The sequence below is a fragment of the Merops nubicus genome, unplaced genomic scaffold (assembly GCF_000691845.1).
Source record: "Merops nubicus isolate BGI_N331 unplaced genomic scaffold, ASM69184v1 scaffold9277, whole genome shotgun sequence".
In the NCBI taxonomy this organism is placed as follows: domain Eukaryota; kingdom Metazoa; phylum Chordata; class Aves; order Coraciiformes; family Meropidae; genus Merops; species Merops nubicus.
In genome coordinates this window covers 72,516-97,447 of record NW_008622297.1, presented here as the reverse complement: position 1 = coordinate 97,447, position 24,932 = coordinate 72,516, and the positions used below count along the sequence as shown (strand labels likewise).

At 41.6% G+C, this 24,932-nt stretch overlaps 1 protein-coding gene across 1 annotated transcript in view; it reads left to right on the top strand.

Annotated features, from left to right (window-relative positions):
* Positions 1–24,932, top strand: part of LOC103777191 (transmembrane protein 132D-like) — a gene marked incomplete at its 5' end in the record, with an annotated part of 247,145 nt that overhangs the window by 183,624 nt on the left and 38,589 nt on the right. The window contains 1 exon segment of the mRNA XM_008944733.1: positions 24,125–24,268. Within this exon segment, the coding sequence (XP_008942981.1) occupies positions 24,125–24,268 (144 nt within the window).

Below are 24,932 nucleotides of genomic sequence, written 5' to 3'. Positions count from 1 at the left end.
CAGCAGGAATGCTCAGCCCACCTGCCCATTATTGCTCTCATTAAATCAGTGTGCCCGGTCTCAGAAAATTTAAGGGTCTGTCAGCATTTCCGTTTAATAACCATCACGTGTAATACATTGGCCTCTTTCTTTGTGTTGCACAGAGGTTATCAGTATGCCGTGGACATTACTGTATTTCACAATACATTTAAGAAACAACAGGATTTAAATTTGATTGAACAGTTTTGACTGAGATGCTGGATTAGCATTTCAAATACTTTTTTGTGCTAACCTCTTGGGTAAGCCCTAATTATTTAAAAGGAAAACACTTTCTGAAATAGATGACATTGCTAATTGAAACAGTCACAAATGAAAAAATAATGTACAAGCTGCAAGTTAACCAAAACAATTTGACTGTCTGCGGGGACTATTACAGCAATCAGAGGTAGATTAACTATGGGGAGGAGCAGGGAGGAACAGGGAGTCTGGAACAAGGTATACTAACTAGGAGACAAAGCACATTTGTTACAAAATGTGTGTGGACTACTCAGTCTTTCTGTTATCTGATACTGTGTGTTATTATGCTACATAATTTCATAATTGTATTCCTAGAAAATTATATTTGATTTTCCTTTTAAAAGGAAAAAAAAAAAAAGAAAATAACAGTAAGAATCAATAGAAATTTGGACACCAAAATTCTGCTTGGTGCTTTCAGGAAGCTGAATTGTTCTGAAACAACCCTTTGAGTTTGAGTTGGAAAACTCTCCGTGATGTGGACAGAGTGTCTCAGAGTAGTTCTATGTCAGCTTCAGGACTGTTCTGCTCATCCTCCTTTGCAGTGGGATGCATTGCTGCCTAGACATGGATCACCAAGGCACCAATAAAGTGTCTGAAAATCTCACCCTCAGTTTCTTTTTCCTTTCTTTTTTTTCACTAAGCATACAGGTCACAATGGTTTTAGACATCTCATTTAACCTGCAGCTTGAATGCAAAGCATAGTTCATGATTCCTGCACTGCCTGGGAGCCAGAGCCATGACATATCCATCTGAATACAGTTTGAAGTCTACATTCACATGAGGTGGAAGGTTTCTTCCCTCTAACTATGATCTCCTTAATACAGGCTTTCTTGTGATTCAAGGGAAAAATATGACCAGTACTGACAAGGGCAATAATAATGTTTATTCCATCCCAGGAACACTCAGAAATTTAACTAATTATGGTTTATAAGACTGCTAAACAAACGGTGCAGAATGAGCCCTGTCTTGGCTCTGTGCTAAATAAGCTGCTACAAGGATCACAGCTAAAATGACAATTTATAGCTTCAGCAGCTTACAGCAGCCACATCCAAGGGATCACACACCCTGTAGCAGGGAATTCAGCCAGCCCCAGCTCCTGCTGCTCTCAATGTACAAAGCAGAGGGGTGATGAAATCTTGGATCCAAAGGATTGTTCCAGCCAAGCTCCAGTTGATTAATTTCTTTTGCACTGTACAGACATCCTCTTCTCTTCAGTACCTTTCTGACCACTTCTTAACCTGTGTTTCTACTTTGGCTCTGTGAGTGCACTATTTCAAGCATAAGCCAAAGGCCATGGGACTAAAAGTAGAGGCAGGAGCTTTGGTGCAGACTGCCTTCCACTCAAACCTCCTTTCCACCCAGTGGCAAGCCAACGCTGACACCTCTCTGTTTCAGAACTGAAGTTGTATGCTTCACAATATTTTGTCTATTAGGAATTGTTCAGAGATAAGAGGAAAAAATGTTCTGGGCTGTACTCTTGAATTCTATCCATCCTAATGCAGTTTCAGAGCAAATCCCTCCATGTCATGTAAGCAGAGCATTAAAGGAAGAAGCACTCAAGAAGATGCTGTAAAACGTGCTTTAATACCACAATCGTTTATTATGTTCATGTTGTATCTTTCATAATAATAATGAATTTGAAAGCAAATGTTTATGCAACATAAACCTAGCTTAAGGCAGACTTTAGAGTTTAGAAAGCTCCAAATGCTGTTTGGAATCTCTCACAGGCACTTAAACACTTAAATTCTCAGTGTAGATTTTTTTCAACACAATCTCTTCCTCTCTATTTCCTCTGCCTGGGTGCCCAGTCCTTCCCTGAGGTGAATGAGAGATGGATATTTTTATGACTTGAAGTTTTGTTCTTTGACCTCTCTGGAAGCCTTAGGTTCTACCCATAAAATCCAGAGTATCCAGTAACCTTCAGTCTGATGTCTCTGAGGAAGTCTGGATGGAGTTTTGATGGCTTTGCTTTAATAGGCTCTGTTGAAGGCTTTAATAGTGCTCTGTCTGCTCAGCAGTGCCTGCATTGCTACCAGGTGGACATTCCCAGGGCCTCAGATGGTGGCAGCCTTTTATAATACAGATTGCATTTGGCCAGAGGAGAAAAATGTATGAGGAGCCTCTTAATATAACTACAGGGATGTGTCTTTCTCATTTTGGTTTCCCCTTTCTCATGCATGCTGGAGGTGTTTCTGTTCCTTAGCTTCCATAGCTCCAAACTGAGCTTTAAAGTTGATGCCTTGCTCACTATCCAGAGCCATAATTTGTCACTCACTGAGGTGTCTTTGCTGTTGAATTTTGAGGGCAGACTATAGAAGAGCAGTTGGATATCAGAAAGAAACTGCACTAGGCATTAAGAAGGCTGACGTGCTGGTGGAAAGTAGACTGAGACAGGGTTCAAGCTCCTGTTGAATTTGAAGAGATTGAGCACTGGAGGTTCAGGAAACTTTATCCTTTCTTGCCATCATTAGAAGGTGAGCCAACTCCTCCAGCCAGCTGTGCAGTCTGCTGGTGAATGTGTAGTAGATGCTGCCTTCTGAGCCTGACCTGCACATGAGGTGAGTCTGTTTGTGCTGGCGTCAGAGAATGCAGCTGTAGTTTTAGTGTAGGAGATCTATGGTTTGGTAGCAATTTTGTTGGTTATTATAGTGACCCTCACACCTATTCCTCTGCCAGTTTAGGAAATAACTGAAAGCAAAGTTTATTCCAGAATACACTGTAATTGGAGAGCATGAAAAAAAGTCTAAGACCAGTTAATCCGTTTGTTGTATTCACAATATTTTGGTCCCTGTTCTTGCAAGGCAGCCTAGCTGGCAGGACATGACTGGTAGGGGTTTTACCTGAAAATGTCCTGTGAGATCAGGACTACAGTCTGCAGGACGCTTGGGATGAGAAAGGAGCTGTATACATTTTAAAAAATCATGTTCTGCTTCCAACTCCCACTGGGCTTCCTGGGGCTTCAGCAAGTTTCTTCTGATGTTGGAGAGAAGTGAAGACAGAGAAGTTTCCCATGTCAAATATTTGAGCCCTGATGCTGAAGGAATATGTAGCCATCAAGTTATATTGACAATTAACATACTCCCTGCCTCTTCCAAATCAAGTCTTATTCAGCTGAATGGCAATGGATTATATTTTGTATAATAAGGCATGATCTATCCCAAGTATTTAGCATAATGGAAGAACAATAAATCATTCTGGAGTTGTCAGCATAAAACTTGGATGCTTTATGTTAGGTAAATAAACAGTGCCTCATTATACTCAGGATTTCATGTGAAATCAGGAGGCAGGAATTGTATTATTGTGCTTCCAGTGGCTGATAATTATTTTAACCCATTGGAGTGAATAGGTTGTAATTCATTTGTACCTCCCTTTTGTCTGCTGTTGAAGACGACTTGAGAAATAGCCAATCTTGTAAGCACTGCTGTGTGCCTGGCACTGATAAATGTATCAAACTCTAGCATGACTTTATCTAGGAAACAGATTTTGATAGCTTGCTAGGATTTAGGTCATTGGATAATTCAGCACAAACTGCAAATCTTAATGCTATTGACAAAAGACAGAGCACAAATAGGCAGCACTTTCTATAAATCCCAGGCCTGTAAGTAGCTCTCTTTTTACAGATTTATAGTAAATGTCCTTGAAAGCTAGCCAAAAAAAATAACACCCTGGGTCTAGATTGACAGGTCGGCTTCTCAGATTTGTTGCATCAATGTTTGCCCAGTAAGACACGTTGTAAAAGACCTGCTCTCTGGTGGAAAGTGAGTCTGTGCAGAATAGGAGCTTTCTAGGATGCAGATCTGGCTTCTTCCAGTGTACAAGGAGAACTTTGAAATTACTAGGGTCACATGGCTACCAGACTAATTTATCTGGCACTTGAGTAAATTCCTCCTATGCAACTTTTTGAATGTTAAAATCCTGAAGTGAGAGACTGAGATGCACCTCAGAAACCTAGGAGACAGGTTGGTTTGTGGGGGGAAAAGACAGGAGACAAAGAAATTTGGAACATCAAAAGTAGGGGGAAAATGATGTGAAAGGATACTTACTTCCCTGATTCATTCTTTGTTTTGCTTTAAGCAAAAATAAAAGGGGGGAGGGGATTGTGTGTGATCCTGTCCTTCAAACACAGGTAAGCCAGCAGTGTCCATCTTCTGAATAGTGACTTCTTGAGCCTTACTTTCAGAGGCTGGTCATCTTTTCCATGCTAGGAATAAATTTTAACTAGTGTATATGACTTCATGTCATTCTATGACAATAGAGAATGAAACTACATCACGCCTAAAAGGAGAGTGGAGACTGAGTGGCAGTGCTTGTGCTCAGCTTAATCTAAAGCCTGGTTTCTGGCATGCTTTAGTTAACACTCATTTAATTCAAACATGTAACATAGAGGGGAAAAAAATCTTTGTCAACCTCAGCACCCTACTCCACCAGCTGTGAAAATTCACAACACCAACATTATGTGTTTTGTCACTAAAACACATCCCTTGGGGTTTAGTGCTGTTTTAATGAAAATCAAAAGGATTAATAACTTTGCATGACTTCTGGGGATAGGACTTATGGCCTGTGGATTTGTAAAGCAAGCTCTACTCATTAATCTGGAGTGTTAGATCTCTTACCTTAGTAGAGGTAGAAGACTGTACACATGAAGAAAAACACACTTAGCATGTGTTATCACTGGGGAAATTAGTTTTTGAATTAGCCTTGTGTTTCTTACAGAATTAATAAATTTTCAGGTGCAACAGGAAAACTGTTTTTTATTGCTATCCTCCCCCAAATGAGTAGCTCTGAAAATCCTACTCTGCCAGTTCAGAATCTAATGGAATTAGATTATAGGTATAGGCAGGGTGTTGACAAGTTGTTTATAGAAATTAATAGTGTGACCTTAAATTTTTAGGTTTTTGCCATGAGTCTGCTTGCACTTTGCTTCTTCAAATGCTGTCATTTAGTTTTCTGAGATTCTTTAATTCTTCAGCCATCATCTGCTTAGAGCTTGCAGGCAGAGTTCAGGTGTCACCACTTAGGTGTAACTATGGTAACAAGGCAAGAATTAAAATTTGTGGTCTTCCAATGCACATTTTGCCTAGGGTTAATAACGACCTCAGTGTTGGCAGCACTCAATATCCTCAAGCAATTACAGAAGGAATTGAAGGAAAATGAAGGGAGATGAATGAAGATATTGATAACTCTGGACATCGGAGACCAGCTTAGAAGCAAATGAAGTCCTCCTGTGATATATGGGAAAGGCAGAAACTCAAATTCCAGTCTCTGTCTTCTCTTTTGAAGACCAAAGATGGAAAGGAGATGGCCTAGCCCCACTTGCATGCCAGGGTCCTATTTCAGTCTTCTTCAGCCCCTTGTCTAGCAAAGGGAAGGGCTGAGCAATCATGGACCTAGTTTGAAGGTGGATATGAGCTGAGCTGATGGTGAGGACATCAGAGGACATATCAGTGATAAGGTGTCTCTTCCTATTTCTCTGCAAGCTGCTCTTCTGAGACAGCTTAAGCTGATTTAACTGCTCAGTGCCTCCTTGTCCATCTTGGTCAGGAGTCTCCATACCATACCATCACTCAGCACTCATGAGATCCAAAGCTCAGCCAAGTCAGCAGAAAACTACCTCAATAAAATGCCCTTAGCTCTCTGATGGCTGAGCAGGACCAAATGGTCAGCACAGGGGCTGAATAGCAGGGGAAGGGGGGGGCTGTGGCAGCCAGCATGTATGTTCCTTGGGGAAGGTGTGTTGTGTTCCTGTTTCACAGTGTTGTAGCATAAAGCTCTGATCCTGCTAGCTTCTGCAGCAGAAAGTGCTCCCAGGCTGCAGCTCTGCCTCTTCACTGCCTTCTGTCCTTGGTTCATGCTTGTCCCTTCCCCAGCAGGGATATCAGATTCGTGGCTTCTTGTCCAACTCAAAAGCCATGAGGTTTTAATGCCCCCACCCTTTGAACTACCATGGACATGATGAAATGTTCTTGTCAGCGTGCTGGGGCTGGAGTCATCAGTGACATGCCCCATCCAACCTCTGGCATGACACTGCTCTAAGTACAACTGTCAGTTTTGCACACTGCAAATATGGATATACTGTGTGGGATTCATTTCACTTGCAAAGCTGAGCTCTGGCATTCGTTCTGGCCAGCTTGGAGAGATGTCCATCTCCACTAGGAACGTCCTTACTCTTTGAACAGCCCTCTCTGAGAGGATGTTACACCTAGCTGTAACACAAAGTTCTGACTTAATTAGCAATAGACTGTATTAGTTCATTGTAAATGAGCTTCTGACACTGATCCTTGCTTTCGCCTTGGTCTGGGCAGGTAGCTTAGCAAACCACCTTCTGTCTAAAGCTGCTTCATGTCTGCTTGTAGTCTTTAGCAATCATAAATATCTTTGTTGCTACTTACAGTCTCTGCACACCACCTACACAGGGCCTGGAAAAGACCAGGTGATAATGTGAATATAGATGAAGTTGTATTTTAGGTATTACTTCCCTGATTGCGATTTCTGGTCCTCCTGATGAAGTGGTCTGTCTGTTTAGTTTGTGTAATCAATGGGAATGCTTTGAAAATTGCTCTGGTGCTAAGGAGAGCAGGAGGGAAACGTTGCTTTACAGTAAGCATTTTGAAATAATATTTACAGCTGGAGCATCAAATTAATTTCCCCAAAGAACAGGCTGAGCTTATCAAACCCAAAAATGATCATTGGTTTTGCACATATTTGAATACAAATAATTTAATTTCAAAAAGCTGGTTAAATGCAGCAGCTGATGGTTATTGCCATATTTTCTCAAGCACAAAGTAATTTTGTTAGGCACCATTTTCTTGTTTTTTGTCAACCAGGAAATAAGTTGTAGCATCCTTTTCTCTGGGATGCAGGTAGGTGCAGAGACAGCTCAGTGACTGGGCAAGATCAGGGCACAGCTTGAGACCTGATGATCCTTCTCTTAGTTCATGGAGGTGCCATCCAGTGCAAGTAGAGCAGTAATAGATAATTATTATGTTTTCTCTTTTTTTGAATGTTTTTCTGCAAAGCTTTAGATTCTCAGTTGAACTCCCTTGGAAATCCTAATGGAAAAATCATTGAGAGCTTCAGAATCTCTAGAAATCCTGCCGGGTCTTTATGCATTCTGAGAAATTCTTTTGCATTTGTGAGAAGTGAATCTCACTAGCATCATATACTTAGTTCTTCATGTGTATTTATATTTCTAGATGTGTCTCCTCACAGTAGTTAGTGAATTGCATTAGAGTTACCTAATACCCTCCAAGGCCAGAGTGTTACGATCCTTTTGCTAAACACAAGGCATTGAGAAACTTAGACTTTGTACATGTTCTTCAGGCCTTTGAGGACATATGTAGCTGAAGTAGGAGTCAGTGTCTAGGTCACCTCTCCTTCCTTTGGTTACATGCTTGTTAATGCTGCCCTATTCCTTAAATTTGTTCTGAACCTCATCTGTAAGAGAGCTGATGCCATAATAAAACAGACAGGAAAAACTCAGCACATTACATTGATTGCAAAAATATTCATCCTCTCTAAAATCAAAATCTATACCATTTAATGTAACTCAGGCAAAAAAAACCCTGCAGTATAATCTCAGTCCTCTGAAAGGCCTAACAATTAGTGTGGGAAAACTTTCAAATGAAGTAGAACTGAATATAATGAATGCAAAAGATGAGGTGCCAGTTGGGTGCTTTTGCTCTGTACAGTTGGCATTTAGCTAGCAGATCAAACAGGAGAGTGCCCAATACTCTAAGACTAACCTTTGTAAAAATGTTAGGTACTGAAAAAAAAGTCTGATTTTATTATAAGTAGCTTCATCCACCTTTTGTACTAAGCCATATACTAATTAATAGAAAAACTTCTACCTTTTGGAGTCAAAACAGGTACATGCTAAAAATAGAAAACCTTTGAAAGACAGGTTTTGGGATTTTGCAGGCACTGTTTAGCTTCTAGCTGGGAGAGATGGGCGCCTCTGTCAGAGCAGCTGTCTTGGGTGGTATCAGGCCCATCTGTGGTGGAGAGTGACATGTGCCTCTCATGTGAAGCCACTCTGGTTGTGCTGGAGTAGTGAAACAAGTTGTGAAATAGCAGATGATCAATGCAGACTCACTGCAGATCCTTGTTACTGGTCTGTTGTGACTGACCTCCAAGATAAAAGGAGAGCTCTGGGTCACCCTGCAAGCTATTCTAGAAGTGACTGGTGGCTGGCAGGGGTGCTACAGTCAGGCTGACTGGCAGCAGGCAGAAATTGCACAAAGTAAAGGAGACTTCAAGGGATCTCTAAAATGTAAAAAGGGCCTGGGTTTTAAAAATGCAAAATTCCATTTGTCACAATCTGATAGCTTGGAAGGTGATGCTGCCACTTTGCATGTTACATATTATGTCTCACCCTTTATCCAAGCAATGGTTTCAAGGGAGTTTGTGAGTACTGTCAATATCCACTCTCCATAGGCAAATGTGAATCTAATTACAAGGAAGTTAAAGTAGAAAAACTGCCATTTTCAAAGCGAGGATCAAATTCTGATGTGAATGGTTCAAGTATGACACCTAAATTCATATCAGTACTCCAACTTATAAGGAGTTTGATCATCGAAAATGCTCAACAAGCAATTCCCAGAGAGCTCACTTGTATTGAATTTTAATGGAGTAAAGTCACTTAATTAAATCTGTAAACAAAGATTTAGATGAGTAATGGCACACAAGTTTGAAAATGTTCTGCTTTGGCTTCTCCAGTGGTCTTGCAGAAAATGTGTGATGCCACTACGGCCAGGACACAGCCTGGTCAAAAACTCATCTGCTCCCAAAGAGGCAGAGGTGATAGGTTATTGGTATTTTTATCATAAAGCCTCTTGCAGGAGAAGCTTCTCTCTGGCCCAGAGAGAACAAAAATAAAGTCATCGTCCACATGTCATTGCATCAGTATCACTCATTATCTCAGCATAATAATAAAATCTTGTAGAGACAGCGATTCCACATTTCCATTAGTCAGGAAGAGCGATGAAGTTCTTGCCCCCAGTAAAAAATTAAGCTCTGTGCATGTCCTCACTCAAACCATATCAGTAGTTTCAGTGAAGTAACTGAAAATCAGGAGACTAATTACTGAAATGACCAACCAAATTAATATCAGGGGAGTCATGGGAGTTAGATGAGGTGATGTGGGAGCAGTAGTAGTAAGAGAATGGGGTTACTTGGCAGGCAGCAGTGTTCAGGGTACCAAAGACAAAATTTTATTAGATGATTGTGTAGAATAAATAAGCCCTGTATGGAATCTGTTCACACAGTTGTGGAAGAGCACCAGAGTTTGATGTGCAGAGAATCTCTAAACAGAGAGTTGACAGTGTTAACAAAGGTAATACTAGATTTGAATGAGAAACTTTGTACGGTTAATTAAAAATCAAACACACAGTTATAATAGAAGTAATTATCCAGGAGTATTAAATCAGTTGCAAGCCCAAGCCCATAAAAGAATTAATCAGGAATAATTTAATATTTGATATTGAGGGCTTATATTTTCCACTAATGCCAAAATCCATTCCATTAGCCAATACAATTCTTCAAGTCTAGCTGCAGAATGAGTCCCTGAAAACAGGACAATAGATGAACAATTCAATGGCAAGAGGTTTTAATACTGCTTTTAAACTACAATTACAGTAAATAGAGTACTGCTTCTGTCTAGAGAATAATACTGGCTGAGGCCAAAGATTCTTCTGATCCATTTCCCCATGTCCAACAGTGGCTGATAGCAGATGCCATGAAAATGATGTAAGAGCAAAGTAAGTTGCTTTCAAGGGTGAGGGAAAACTCAGTATGTTTGTGATCTGGAAGTGTGATCGAGTTCTTCCATTAATCTATTTAATTGCTCTTTAGATTGCAATGGAAGTCAGGCCATGCAAACATTCTTGTTTTCTGTGGCAATGAATTTAATGATTCAGCTACATTATGTGGCAAAGCATCACCTGTTTCAGTCTCCTTTTTTGATGTAAGGCTATGAATCTTTGGTTTTGGTTCCCTTTCATCAGACTACTGATCTCTCATGGGTCTATCCCATGGTCTCTCTGTCTTTTTGTATCACCTTTTTAGCCCTTTTGGGCTCCGTTGTCCGAGACATGAATGGTAAATAATTAAAAGAACAGGGAATTAAAGGGAGGGAAAGCAAAAAGGATTGTTTGGTTTTTATGAAGAGGGTGTTAAAATCCTGGGGTCATTGGAAGAAATTCCTGATGGAGAAAGCAGAAAGGCATAAAAAAAGCATTGATTGATGATGGGCAGATAATGGCTACCATCTAACCACTGATAATTTACTAACTCAGCTGAAGCCAGATCTCACTGAAGTCAGTGCAAGCCATCACTCTAGCTCTGATTCTTGAAAATAGGCTTTTGTTGAGCAAAACTGTCATTTTCTCAAGGTAGGTCAGGAGCTTTGTGCAGCTTTTGGCTGCAGGACCCCTACCCTGTAGTAAATTATGGACAAGCAGGAAAACCTAAACAGATAAAAGCAAAAGTCAGATTATTTCAGTCACATGTGTCTGGCAGCACCTTGAAGAAGAACCAAGCTTTTATTGCTGTCATCTAGAGATTTTCTTCTTTTTTAACCCAAGAAATTAAGCTTGTCACAAACCAGTACCAAGCCTGCTGCAAGCACTTATCAACCTGGCTCCTGCAGGAGCAAATGTCTAGAGGCAGCCTCCATAGCTGGCAACAAGGTGACAAATAGTCCCACCAGGCTCAACGTTGGCATCTGGAGGCAGTTATTTATCAGATCAAGCACTTTATAAACGATAAAAGGTTCCATACCTTTCCCTTTCTCCCTAAGTGCAAAGTTAACCTCTGAAAAAGTTACCTGGAGAAAACTCATTTCTCAAGCATATCTTTTTTAATTTTCAAAATTTACCGAAAAAAAAAAAAAAAAGGCTAAGACCTTGAGATACTTTTGTTGCATTTGGTTAAGGTTGTGGACTACCATATTACAGTAACCTGGATGACTAGTTAGTCATCATTAAAATCAATGAGAATTCTGCTGATGAAGTCATCATCAGGTACAATATGTGTCCCAGTCCTTCCTAGATGTCTGACCTTGGAAAGAGCCTCCTATGTAGTTACCTAATGCTACAAATAACAGCATTTATTATCACCGACTGTTGCAGCCTAGATCTGTTCAGGTTTACAGCTTCATAATCCTTATAGAATGACCAGTTCTTAACATAGTGCTTTATTCATATGATTTTTTTTTTCTCATATTCAAAATGAGGAGAAGCTGAAGGAAGAAAAGGAAGCTTTTTGTTATTCTTGTACTGACATCAGAAGAATTACTGGATAGAGATCTCTGTATACATTGGATTAGAAAAATACTTCAAATGTCCTGGGTACAAAATATGTAATTTGATGTCAAGTCCAGATTTATCTCCTTGAGGACATTGGACTGATGCTAACATAAGTTCTCTACCAATCATTCCAGAAGGATTAGACGTTAAACAATTGTTGCTGAACATACAATATAGTCTTAAAGGCATTGAATCTGCAGCATGCATGTTCCCCTGGATATTATTACAAGACTCTTCATGTCTTTTTTCTAATGGCTTTTTGGATTCCCTGCTTTCAGCCTGCCACAAACAGCTTTACTTTTCTCTGTTATTAATTTTTTTCTATTGTAAAGCATTTCAGATCATTCTTCTGTCTGTCTAACTGCTTCTTAAGTTTATTGCTTTTCTGTGGTGCTGGTAGGGATTTTATTTCCCAATTGGTATTACTTTTTAACTACTCATGTAAATCTGTATCTGTTCAGATTCATGTAGAAAAAACAATTTGTCAGAAATCTGCAAAGGCTAAATGATCAAAGCAGAGCTTGCGGGCTCACTGCTTTCCTTCTCTGCCTACTTTATCAGACCTAAAAATATTCTGTCTTGAATCAGATTTTTATACTGCCCTGTACTACAGCCTTTATGCATGGCAGGGGAAATAAATGTATGGGTCAGTTTCTTGGCATATCTGCAAGATCAGCAAAGTTGCACCCATTTATATCTGCAAAGGATCTGGCAGAAGTTGTCACAAGCTAATCACAGAGAAAAAGTTCTAAATAAGTAGTGCCACTGAAATCCAGGCACAAAAATACCTTTATGGGAGTGGAAATTGTAATAAGGGAACTTTGGGTAAATAAAATTTTGTTTCCTGTGTCATATGAAAAAAAAAAAAAAATTATCAAAATTTCTTTACCAAGACCAAAAGCACGAGATAAATTTTGGGGCTCTTCAGCTGTTGAGATGGTGTGTTAGAACCAAAGGTACCTGTGGATAAAATGCCACCTTCTGTTCCTAGAAAGACAGTGTTAATGCCTTTCTCAACACAGTGTGACACAGGGAATGGATGAGTTTACCCACAGTGGCATGAGGGTTCAACCTCTGTAGCCACTACAGGCAGGGACTAGTGTCCTTATCCAGTCACTGCCATGGATGTTTTTCTAAGGACATACTGTGACCCAAATTCTGCTCCAGGCATCGTGGTGTCCTCACGAAGGTCATGGTCACATGTCTCAGAGCAGACTTTGGCCCCATTTGCCATATGGGAGCTGGAACATCGTTTTTTTTCTGAATGTCCCTTTTGTTTATTTTTGTGTTTCTGTTTAAAGTTCAAATGAAGAGCTAATTACTAACCCAGCAGAGCCCATTGGCTGCAGGCTTCCCCGCTGCTCTGCCGTTAGTCTGCTCATGAATGAATTTTTGGGTTTGAGGCAGGTTTCCAGGGCCCCTGTGGTGGTCCCAATTTAGCTCAGGCTGCTTATTGCTTGACATTCCTAAATATGAATGTGTTCTGAAAACTACCAAGGCCAATCTGTAAGGAAACTTTGAATAGGCAACTTAGTCACTTCCTTGCACAGTGAGAACATGATTTTTCTCGTTCCTTACAAAACTCTTTCTTCTCTTTAGAAATGTGAAAAACTAGTTTGGTCCTTGCTTTCTGGCTCTGCCATGGGAGCTGACTTTAATTGCCACACTGGAGCAGATTTTGTCCTCGCAAATATCCTTTTGTCTCATTGTCACTGCATCATTTTCTCTTTGTCTTCTCGTCATGCTTGGTACATCATTTATGTTGCTATCAGAATTTTCCATGTGCAGCAGGGGAAATGGGATGGCAGAGCTCCAGGGATTGCTCCTGGCTTTGCCCATGGCTCTATGGAGACTTGGCTTGCTCTCCTACCTTTACCACTTCTCAGCTTTCACCTCTGGAAAACCTCAAGGGTGAGAGCAGAACTTTTTAAACAATGTGAAGATGAAGTCAGGAGTTGATAAATGTGTTAGGATTGTTGTGGCTGTAGACAATGCTAAATAAATGGCTTTCTTCTGTGAGCAGTACTTTATAGACATGGAGGGAAATGAATCTCTCCATGTATTTATAAACACCGTATGTACACCTTGATGTACCTGGTTTTGCTTGATGGGTCTTGCTTGACCTCACAGAGTTAAATCAAAATTGTGAGACAAAGGAGGAGAGGAACAAACGTGCCTGTTGGAGACTTGCAACATTCTCTAGTCACTATGGCAGAGTTGAATTTTTAAGAGGGTTGTAAAGTAACTAGCTGTGCAGGTGTCATGGGGAGAAGCATGGATGTGCTGGTGAAAGAGCTGAATGGTAGGCATTAAAAGCTGGGAAAACTGTAGAAGATAACAGAGCAGCTAGGTAGGATGGGGCAAAAAGGTCAGGGACTTTGAGGTGAAAATGAGGCATTTGCATTGTGTGCCAGGGTTATGAAGATCCTCAAGTCCAAGAGACTAAGTAGATGCTGTCTGTCTGGTGCTTGGAGAGCCAGCAGTAGGAGGGGAGCCCTTGGTGGATATCTGTAATAAGGAAGGCTGCATCTGAGCCTCTGCCCACATCAGTCAGGCTTCAGATAGGTCAGCGTGAACGTGCAGCAAACAAAGGAAACGTGAGTCACCAAGGGAGGCTCGTGGTGGTAGTGTGGTTTGTGGAAATAATTGAATGTTTCACAGCAGGGCTTCCAAGTATGAACAAAACTCGGCATAAAGCTCTGGCAGCCAGACCTCAGCAGATGTACAGTCACACGTTACAAGAGGATACTGAAGTTGTTTTCAGGTGTGAATTTGTTTCTTGGCAAAACAACAGAAAAATCTAAACTTGTTCAGAAAAGAAAACACTGCAACTCCTTTGTTCTGTCTGTTTTGCATCTCTCAGAGGACTCTGATATCAGTGTCCTTATTCCCACATGACCCGAGTCTGGAGAAGACTTTTGCAGAAAGCTTGTTCCTCAGTAACATAAAGACACATCACTTATACCTCTGTGATAAGTACTCAGGAATATTTTTCCAAGGGGGCTGCAGTAGCTGCTGTGATCATGGACTCATTTATGCGTTACTGGAGTTCCAGTCAGTGCAGAAACAGGCTTCATCCCGGGGGTGATGGTGTGGGAGGGGGGAATTGATGATGGAGAATGAGATCAGTGTGTGAGCAGAGAGGTCTCTGCCAAAACCACAGCTCCAGCTATCAGCTCTGCCCAGCATCCATTACAACGTTTGCTACGTGTCACACAGAAACCTGCAAAGTCCTGTATCCTCTCATGAAGTGGAGCTGGACAGCACTTTGCCTGTGTTTTCTTTAGCCAGCAGCTCACCTTCTCTGGAGAACCTGTGTGACCCCTCCTGCCCTGTTCCCTGCCTCAGATTCCTTCCTGCTCCCATCTCCCACCCTCCCCAGCCCCAGCTCTTCCAGCCTGGCCCTTGCTGACTGTGACAGTGCAGAAATACAGCCGTGGCCAGAGCAGCTGGTGAGGGCTGGGGCAGGAGGGAGCGCTGGTGGCCCAGAGCCCTGTCCCTGCCCTGTCACCCACCCCGGGGACAGCAGTGGCCGCAGGAGGGGAAGAGGAGCAGAGGTACAGGCGGGAGTCTGCTGATTGCATCCCTGTCTGCCTCTGGAAAGCAGAGAATGCCAGAAGAGAACCTGTCAAATTTCTCTGCTGGCTATTTCTACATCCCAGGGGTTGCTCTAATCTGCAGCTTGTTGGCCAGGCCCCAAGAAGCTGTATGGCAGGCAGGGAAAGGGCTCCCCGGCCGTGTCTCTTAGTATTCCTTTCAGAGCACCGAGCACGAGGGGGTTAGCCCAGTGTGGAGAGCTGGAGGCATTCGTGTTCAGCTTGGAATACAGCATGGGAATGACAGCAACAAGCTGCAGAAGAAAGAGAAGGGGAAAAAAACCCAACATATTAACCAGGAGCAGTGACTTGCGTGGGGATTTTTAATGCTTCCCTCCATGAAAGCGAAGCTGTTTCAGTCAGTTTGACCCCAGTCGTTCTGGCTCTGCTACACATCGCACCAAATATTTACTCTGCTAAATTGCATGGCTAGGGTCTCGTTTGGCATCTTTTCTTTGAAGTGATATCCTGGAGCTTTCATTTTGTTGCTGGAAATTCGTACATCGCATCCCGTAGTCCACCCCTCGCAGAGCTCCAAAAACCCCTGCAGGCACCAAACCTCTGCGTTAGGCTTCCCAACTGCAGGCCTGAGAATCAAAAGAGCCTTCACGCTGGGACATCGACCCAGGAGCTGAGATACTCACCCCCTGTGTGAAATTTTGATTGGGTTGAGCTAATTTTGCATGACATGTCCATCCCCAGTCTCAGCAATTCAGTGGCATCAGCCACGGTGTGTCCGTGTACCTCAGGCCAGATGTCCTGGCCCTGCTTCTGTGAAAGCTCTTCCTCTGTCAGTCAGCCATGCCTCCCCCTCCTGCTAGGATGTCTGGAAGGCCAAGCAGCACCGTTTTGGAAAAGCTGAGAAGAAATCTTCCCCAAGTTTGTTTGTTTGCTTGCTTTTAAGAGCAAACCTTGTTGATTATCAGTTAACGCAATCTGTCTGGAGTCCAGAATCAAGCACACACAGAGAGCTGTGTGGAGTTACAGTCTGGAGCCTGTGAATTAATTAGCAATTTCTCTGAAGAAACGCAGCCTGACAATTCACAGGGCCCCTAGCTCTCTGGTTTTGAGAAGCAGACAACGTACACGACAGCTTCCCAGGATCATGGTAGCTACTTAGCACTGCAAAACACCAAAGGAGGGCTCACCAAAAGTGTGCTAACACAATTCTTAAATGTTAGACATCAAAGCATTAATGGGACTTTGTCATTTTAGACTTCAGACAAATTAAATTTGTATTGACTCTACAACTAGAAAAAAAATGAACTTCCATGGGAGGATTTGACTCCTCAGCTGTCTGAGTGTAAAAGGGATCCAGCACAGCTTGGGGAGCTTCCAGGCAATGTTGTAAACTGTCCCATTGATAAATAGCTCCTTACCTGCTCCAGACAGTTTGCCTGTGTGCTGCCTGCTCCCAGAAATCCTTAGCAGAAAATACAGGTTTAAATGACACATCTGCTCTGGGAAGTCACTGTTAGAAGCATTAAAACCTTGTGTGGCTCTATCCCAGCAGCAGAGCACCAAAGACAGAGGCAATGTCCCATCACCCTGACTTTCTTCTTGCTTTTGTTGTGTGCTTGCCGTGTTTCACCTTCAAGAAAACTGTCACCTATTGTTAGCTGGCTCAGCAGCTTGACCTCAGATCTCAGCCATGGACTGGATGCTCTATAAATAGAAAAAAAAAAAAAAATCCCTGTTTTGAATGATTCCCGTCTACATACGCGAGACAGACAAAGGTAAGGAAAAGAGACACACCAGGCAAAGGCATTTTTCTTTCCCTCAGAGTGAGGTGATTGATTTCCTGGCTTTTTCATCACTTAAAGGTGTGGACTTGCACCCCCCAATGAGAGGCAGTGGCCACAAGCCAGGGAGCCCTAGTGGTAACAACATACAGATGTGAAACGAGGGAATTCAGCAGCCTGAACAGCAGCCTCGCTTCCCCAAGGCAGATACAGTAGCACCAGAATTTGGCTTCTAAGATGCATTTCTCTCCTTCTTGAGCATCACGGGCTGCGTAAAGGCAGACCTCTCACTGCTGGTCATCTTATTAATGAGCCCACTTTTCCTTTACAACGTCTGCTTGTTACTTTGCTCCTTCTCTTCATATTTACTACACATAGCACTCTCCTGTATTGAGCTCTCAGGCTTAGCAGTGATAGATTCTATCTACAGAGAGATAAAAGTTCGTTAGTAAGAATACAACACAGCCAAAAGGCTTTGCAAAAGTTAACTCTCGGATTAAATCTCATTAGGTATTTTTCCTGAATGCCTGGAGTATGACAGTAGGAGGGGCAGACAGTCTGTGATTATCCCATTTTTCCCTACAGCAAAACCCAGCATTGACTGTTCTCCATTTTTAACTGGAAAAGTGCAGTTGCTGTGCTTTATATGGATATGTGGCTTTGTTCCACTGCCTTTGCCAAAGATGCTCATTCCATAAGCACTGATTCTGCCCCAGTGGGGTGAGAGGGTGACTGGAGGTGAGTCCCCCCACTGCGTGGCAGTCTAACTTCCCAAGGAATCACAGACTAAAGGAAAAAAGAATGAAAAATATCTTCAGACCTTGATTTTGCCTCCCATTTCTTTCTAAACAATGGTTTTGCAAATACATTTTGCTGTTAAAAACGATCCATTTTCCCCTTTCCAGCAGCTGTGTGGAAGAGTCAGCAGGTAGTTACAGCCAGAGAAACACACGTTTGGGTTTCTCTTGCTCCTTTTTAACCCTGCGTCAGTACATCTGGTTGTGCAGCTCTCCAGTTGCTTCAACGGAAAAATGGAGACTGGTTAAGTAGCAAGTGCTTAAATAAAAAATGGTTAATTTGCTTTTATAATCCCCCTCATCTCTCCCATTCCTAGTGACTTCAGATTTCCTCTACACATTAAACCAAACAGGTAACTCTGAAGTTCAGGTCAGTCTTTTCATGGTTTTGTATTCAGGGTTGACCATCATTTCTCATACTTGCAGTATTCCAGTTTGTACCTGAAACTCTTCTGTTTAGAGTAAAGGCCTCATAAATGATTTTTTATTTCTGGCCACAGTTCCTTTATTCCTTTGGACACAGAAGAGTTGCAGCTACTTTTTTAATTTTTTTTTTTTTTTTTAAGTGCATCCTAGAGGCTTGGAAACCACAAGGCAAATAAAGAAATTAGAATAATATTTGATTTATTTCAAGCTCTTTGCAAGCTCTGAGCTGACAATAACATACAATTGAGAAATTTGCTTTGGAGCATTTTCAGTTTCTCTGCACCACCATATATCTAGCCCCACCAGCTGCTCCGAAAACTTGTACTTCAGCTGCCATAATCTTCTCATTAAAGGTGGATTTAAGCTCTAAGAACCAATGAACAAACCTTTGTACTTGCAACCAGAAGCTGGGAGATGACTCTGCATTTAAGGTGCAAGCTCAGCTTTACTCCTGAGCTGAGTACTAATCCATTATAATCGAGTGTTAGATGGTGTGAACTCACAGCAGCTCCGTTAGAAAGATACATCCATTTGCTTTATTATTCAGCTGCTTCTTTCTGACTTTTCAAATCCCTTCTATGTTGTTGTTTTTGTTTCCTACCCTTGCAGTGGTAACATGGGGAAAAAGCTGAATTTGACCACATCCATGAGGTTGTCAAGCATTTAGACTTTATTGGTTTAGAAGCTTACTAAATTTAAACAGAAGCATTAACATGGCCTTAGGCTCTCTTGACAGTTATAAACTCTTCCTTGGGGGGATTTCTGTAATGCTTTCTAATCAGCTTAAGGAGTTAATTAAACAGCTGTCACTTAGCTTCTTAATTCTGAGACTTGATGCTAAATAAGATTTGAAATTAGTTATGCATGACTAAAGCATGGATTCTCTGATATAAATAAGATGGCTTCTAGCTGAAAAGGAGGAAAACCTAGGTCTTGTTAAAATAAATAGTGAAGAGATTCAAGGTGGTACCCTGGATTAATGCTCTACAGGCTGATTAATAGAAAAGAAAAAAGAAGGAGGTAAATAGAGGATATTAATGAGTGCTAAATGGGACGGGTTTTCAGGCAGCTATTCATTCTCATTTGGTGGCATGCCCTGGGCTGCAGGAGGTTTCAGTGATCATTTTATTCTCTTCCCTATTGCAGTCTGTACACAGTAAACCCAAAATACCTATTGAAAAGCAAAAGGATCATGCTTCATTTTAGAAGGTAGACATGTAGCCAGCAAAAAACACATTCTACTCCTTTAATAAAAATGTAACTGGAGATCTGTGGTGCTTATAGAATATGTATTATAGTGTTGTGGGGAATTTTACTACTCTCTTTCCTTGTGTAATGTAGTAGGACAAGTACTTCTGAAGGGTATGAGCTGACGACTAGCCCAAGTTATTTTGAGGAAACAGGTCTGCAGGTCTTTTTTGAACACAATCTGGTGCCTTGCTCACTGCTGCTCATAGTGTTGTGAGGCATGTGAGACCTAATAGGAATCCAGCATTAAAATGCATTGTATCGTGTTAAAATGCCTTTGGAAAAGAATGCTGACTGTTAGTACTAAACTTTTCTTTGTCAGAGAAATCTGATGTGGGGCCTCAAAGCTAACCAGGAGTTGGTCATGTATTTATTTCTTTCAAAAGTCATTGTTAATATAAACATTAAGAAATATTTGGTATACAAACAGAACTAGGGTAACAAAAAAGAAAATTCTTAAGTTTTATAATGATATTGTTGAAGTCCTTTCTTTCACCCCAGGAATTATAAGGCAAAACATGTCCAAAGGGAAATTAAATTGCAGGGAAGCTACCAATTAAAATGGAAAAAAATAATAGGTATTCACTCCTGTATTTCTACTTAAATAGATGCTTACTGTGTACATCTTCTGAATATGTTTCCGCTGGAGGGCTTAATATGCTCAGTTATTTAATATGAATCTCTTCAGTAGGCAAAGAATGCTCAGTCCAGAATTTTCTTTTAAAATATTACTTTTTTTTTTTAATACAGTAATTTCAGAATAAAGATAATCTGGTTTTCCACTTCTATTCCACAGAGAAAAATGTTTTTTCTCTGATTATTATTTGATTTTATTATTTGGGAGGTTTGGTGTGTGTGAATTATTGACATATGCTACATAACAGTTAAGAGAAAATTCAGCATCTTTTTAATAGCTGTTCAGGGAATCAGCTTTTAGCCATTTGAATATCTGGCTATAACTTTGCAAAAGCCTAACTATTCCCATCTTGCAATGCCCTGACATCATACCTCCTATAATCTATGGTAGTTAGTTAGGGATAAAGAACATAATACTTTTTCAGAAGATTCCTCTATCATTTAAGCAGCAAAACCTAATACTTGAAAATTAGTAACTATTTAGATTTATAGCTTTTACATGCTGAGACACTGAACTATAAATCTCTGTATAGCTAAGTTAAGTATCATGTTTGTTTGCACAAAATGAAGTATTTTTTATATGCTTTCACCAGGTGAGCATTAAGCTCATTCTAGCCATTAAACAAATGCCTGAAGAATCCTTTCACTCTGCCCCTGCTGTGGAAATTGGTGTAGATGGTTATTATGCCTCTGTGTTCAAGGGTGAGATGCAAACCAGCTGCCTAAAAATATCACCCTCCAAGTCCATACAGGCAGAGTTACTGAAACCTCTGTGAACAGGATGTACAGCTCTGTTGTTGCTGTTGTTAGCACAGCTCAGCCCATGGCCAGCTTGCTTTGCCCTTCTTTTGCTTTAGGTGGGTGCAATTGTTTTCCTGGGACTGAGAAAGCAGTTGTTGATAGAAGGTTAGAAAATCACCACAGACATTTGTATGAACTCCAGGCATTACTGCTTGCCCCCCTACCTCCCTCATTTCTTCTGGAGAGAGGACACAAATACAGTTTTGGAGATTTTTCTTCCTAAGAACCAGCAAAGCTGTCCCATACTGAGCATTGTGCTGATACTGTGCAGGGTTCTGGGAACACCTTCTTCCTGAACAGAGATCTAGAACATGTACACAGAGAAAAACTAAAAAGCTTTGAATCTGGGATTTTTGATTTTGAATAGATAGAACATAAGGATTTGCTTCCTTACCTTAGAACTGGGCATGAATATGCTCCTCTCTTTGCATTTAAGTACTCTCCTTAAATTTACTTCAGTTATTCACACAAATGCATTAAGTACAGTTCTGCCAGACCATATCCTCAGACAGAAAGCTCCAGGGCAGGACCTGAGACCACGCTGCTGACCTTTGAAGCCAACTGAGACTCTGGATGTGCAGAAATTCCCTGTGGATGAGATGTGCTGTGCATATGCTTTTAGAGGATAACTGGGGAGGAAGACAGGGTAGTGACAGGGAGGCAGCTGATGTTCTAGGTAGCCTGATTTTCCATGTGTTTCCATAAGGTGGTAACAGGTATGGTAGGATACAGTCTGTATTCAGAATATCCAAAGCTAGCACTTGGAAAATTTGGAAACTCAAAAGAAATTCGTGAAGCTTGTGTGAATCAGTCTCAGTTACTAGCTCCTACCAGGGGAAATTACATTTGCCTTTGGTAGGCAGACCTCATTAATCACACCATTTCAAAGGCTTGACTATTAAGCTTCCCTTGGCTTTATAAAATAATTGCAAGGGTCATAATGTAATGTTTCTACTGGAGGAAGAAGGCCAGTGCTGCTTGGGGGAACGGGTCTTTCCAGCTTGGTGCATGGTGCAAGTAGCTAGGCATGTGGTACAAATAGTCCCAGTGAAATGAATTGATGCCCACGTGTCTGCAAAATCAGGACCTAATGCCCAAATTCTGTAATTGTAGTGGAAGCTTAGTAGCACTTGTTCTGTCAGTCTGCCCCCGTTTGCAGCTCTGTGGAGCCTATAGGAGAATGACAAAATTATCTAAATAACATGCTGCAAAGCCCAGATGTGAAAAAATAAAAGAGCCTGGAAACTTAATTGCAAATCTTTCTCAGATCTCAGTTGCCTGAATAATATATTCTGTACAGAGAACAATGTGCACTGAAGAGACAAGGGCCTTACAGTACAGGCAGGTATTCTCACCTTTGTATGAATGATAATTTCAGAGTATCTGAGGGGCTTTTGTTCTGTGGGAGGGAGAGGATTTTTTCCTTAAGTGCTCTTTTTGTGAAATCCTTTTTTCACCCTCCCCTAAAGATTGTGGTGAGGATGTGGGAACTTTTAGCAAAACAGCTACCAGAAGACCAGGAGGTTGTTTTTTTTTCCCTTTTAAATATTGCTTTGAGTTGTCATACAGTGTCTCTGTTTCTTTAAGTAATAGGAAATGGTTTTTGATCTATATCCTTTAGATGAGAGAAATCTCAGCTTCTTCTCTTTAGGCCAAGAGGCAGCAGGGGGAGTCGTCATCTTCTGGTAACTTGGTTTCAATCTCCCACTTTGTTGTCTTCCACAAGTAAAATCAGGTCAGTCTCAGAGCTCATAGTGTGAGCTACTTAGATAATGAGAAGTTAGCACTTGTGGGGCTTTGGAAGCCTTTATTTCACAAGAGCCAGATGAAATCAAGAGCCTCTTGTTCTATGAGCGAGCCCGTGATTCACAGGCACAGTTCTGAACAGCCCAGAGACCTTTTGAGGAAGGAGCAGTATCACAATTAGGAGCAGGAGGATTCAGACAGGGGTTTGTGCTCTCTGTGTACCTGGGCACAAGTCAGTGGCTGCTGTGCCAGCCCGAGGTGGCACCCAGGTAACCCCAAGCACCCTTTTGTCTCCTGCTCTTCATTTAATCGGAACTCGGCGCTTTGAGATCTGAAGTGATAAATCAACCAGAAGGAATGTGTTCTGCAGTAATCATCACAACCACGACATACCAGAGACAAAGGTGACTGCAGAGCTCGTTTTGTTTAAAGAACCCAGGCTCTTCTCAGCATCCTTCCTTTTTGGGGGAGGATGGTTTTGCATGAGCTTCATTAGAAGGTAAATAAACTGTTGTGAGCAAGTGCTCGCCCAGCATTACCCAACAACTGACCCAGCTGGGCCAGTATAAGTCCTAGAAAAGCTGAGGAGGGCCTGGTTCCCCCATCTTGTGGCACATGTATCATTTACACAGGACCACAACAGCAGCACTATTAAACTCATTCCCTGGGAGGCAGAGCAGGGGAAACCAAATCTCCTCTGTCATGACAGGCAGTGCCACTAGCCCGTTTTACAGGCTGTGAATTGTTGAATCTGCCAACGTCGCATCCCAAAGAGCAGCCTGAAGCCTGCCTCCAAGACTAGAGTTGATTCCACACACATGGCCAGCTGGAGCATCCAACCAATGTGCAGTTGGAGGCTGTGCTGGAGCACGCCCTGCGTGCCAGATGGTTGAACGTGCTCTCAGGTGGCTTTTGTAGCAGCTGCTATCCTGCTGTCCACAGGCTGGAAGTTAGGAGCTGTGCATATTGCAGAAGACACCCCCCACTTGCACTTGGAAAAGGTCGCCCAGGAGATGTGGGGCCAAGTGGAGTTCTGACTGTCCTCAGTTCAGACTTGTTCCCTGATGGTTATACAGTATGTCTTTGATCTAAATGTTGACAATATTTGTCCAATAGGGTCAGAATTTCAGTATTCGTATAAAACCTTTCAGCAAACAGTTTTGTTGGGTGAAATAGCAAGACTTAGAAGATTATTTTTATGTGATCAGCAAGGTCATTAGCGAGCTCCTCAGGATGGAGAATTTACTACTGCTGGATGCAAAGTACGTCTTGTTTATGTGGTGCAGGGTCGTTCCTCAGGTGCTAGGCTGCTCTGACACTTGATGAGCATTCATGACATAGCAATTAGGGCCTGACAAACATCTGAACAGCCCTGAATAAGATCTGGGAGTTTGGTTCCAGGATTGAAGGGAGGAAATTTGTCTTTCCTGTGTGCTGCATTTCGAACAGTTCTTGGCATAGCCATTACAAATTAAAGTAAAGCTGATTCTAGGTACTGCTAGTGAATTAATAACAAGTTATATTACCTAAAGGGGCTTTGTTTGGTTTCTTAGGAAGCAGAGATCCTGAATACAGCTATTCTCACTGGGAAAACAGTGGCTGTCCCTGTCAAAGTGGTCTCCGTGGAAGATGATGGGACTGTGACTGATCTTCTGGAGTCTGTGGAGTGCAGATCATCAGATGAAGATGTCATTAAGGTACGATCCTACTGCTCCATTACACAAAGGCAGAGGCCGTGCAAAACAGTGGTGTTCTCTAATGTGACAAGTTGTTTCATGTTCCTAACTCTTCTGCTGCTGGAAGACAAAGGTTTATTATCGCTGTTACATATAGATTGGTTCAGTGGAGCAATAAAACAAACACAAAAATGCACGTTTTCCATTCTGCATGTCAGATACTTGGAATTTTCTGTCACTTCCCACTTTTACAGTATTTTCAGAATTCACTCTACCTTCACCTTTTACTTTTCCTGATATCTGGGCTGCGTAAATTCAGGAATGTTGTCAGCTGATGTTCCAGAGAAGGAGGTAATTTCTCTGAAGTTGGTTTGTGACATTAGGACAGGAGCTGTATGACTCAAAGTTTAGGTCTCTTCTTGGTACTGACCCAGTAGTGTGTTGCAAACAACATTAGCTTGAAATTTGGAATTTTCTTTGGTCGCAATTGCTGCTAGGGTGTCTCATAGGAAAAATGTTGGCTGCCAGTCATGGACTGGGAACTACTGGTTAAGACACTTGACCAGTGGGTTTACTCTTTACAAGAGCACTGTAGCCTAAACTTCCTTGAAAGATAAATAGTACCCAGTAATATACCAGCTACTCTTAGTTTTGACTCACAGCATGTACTTCCCTAGCCTTGCAG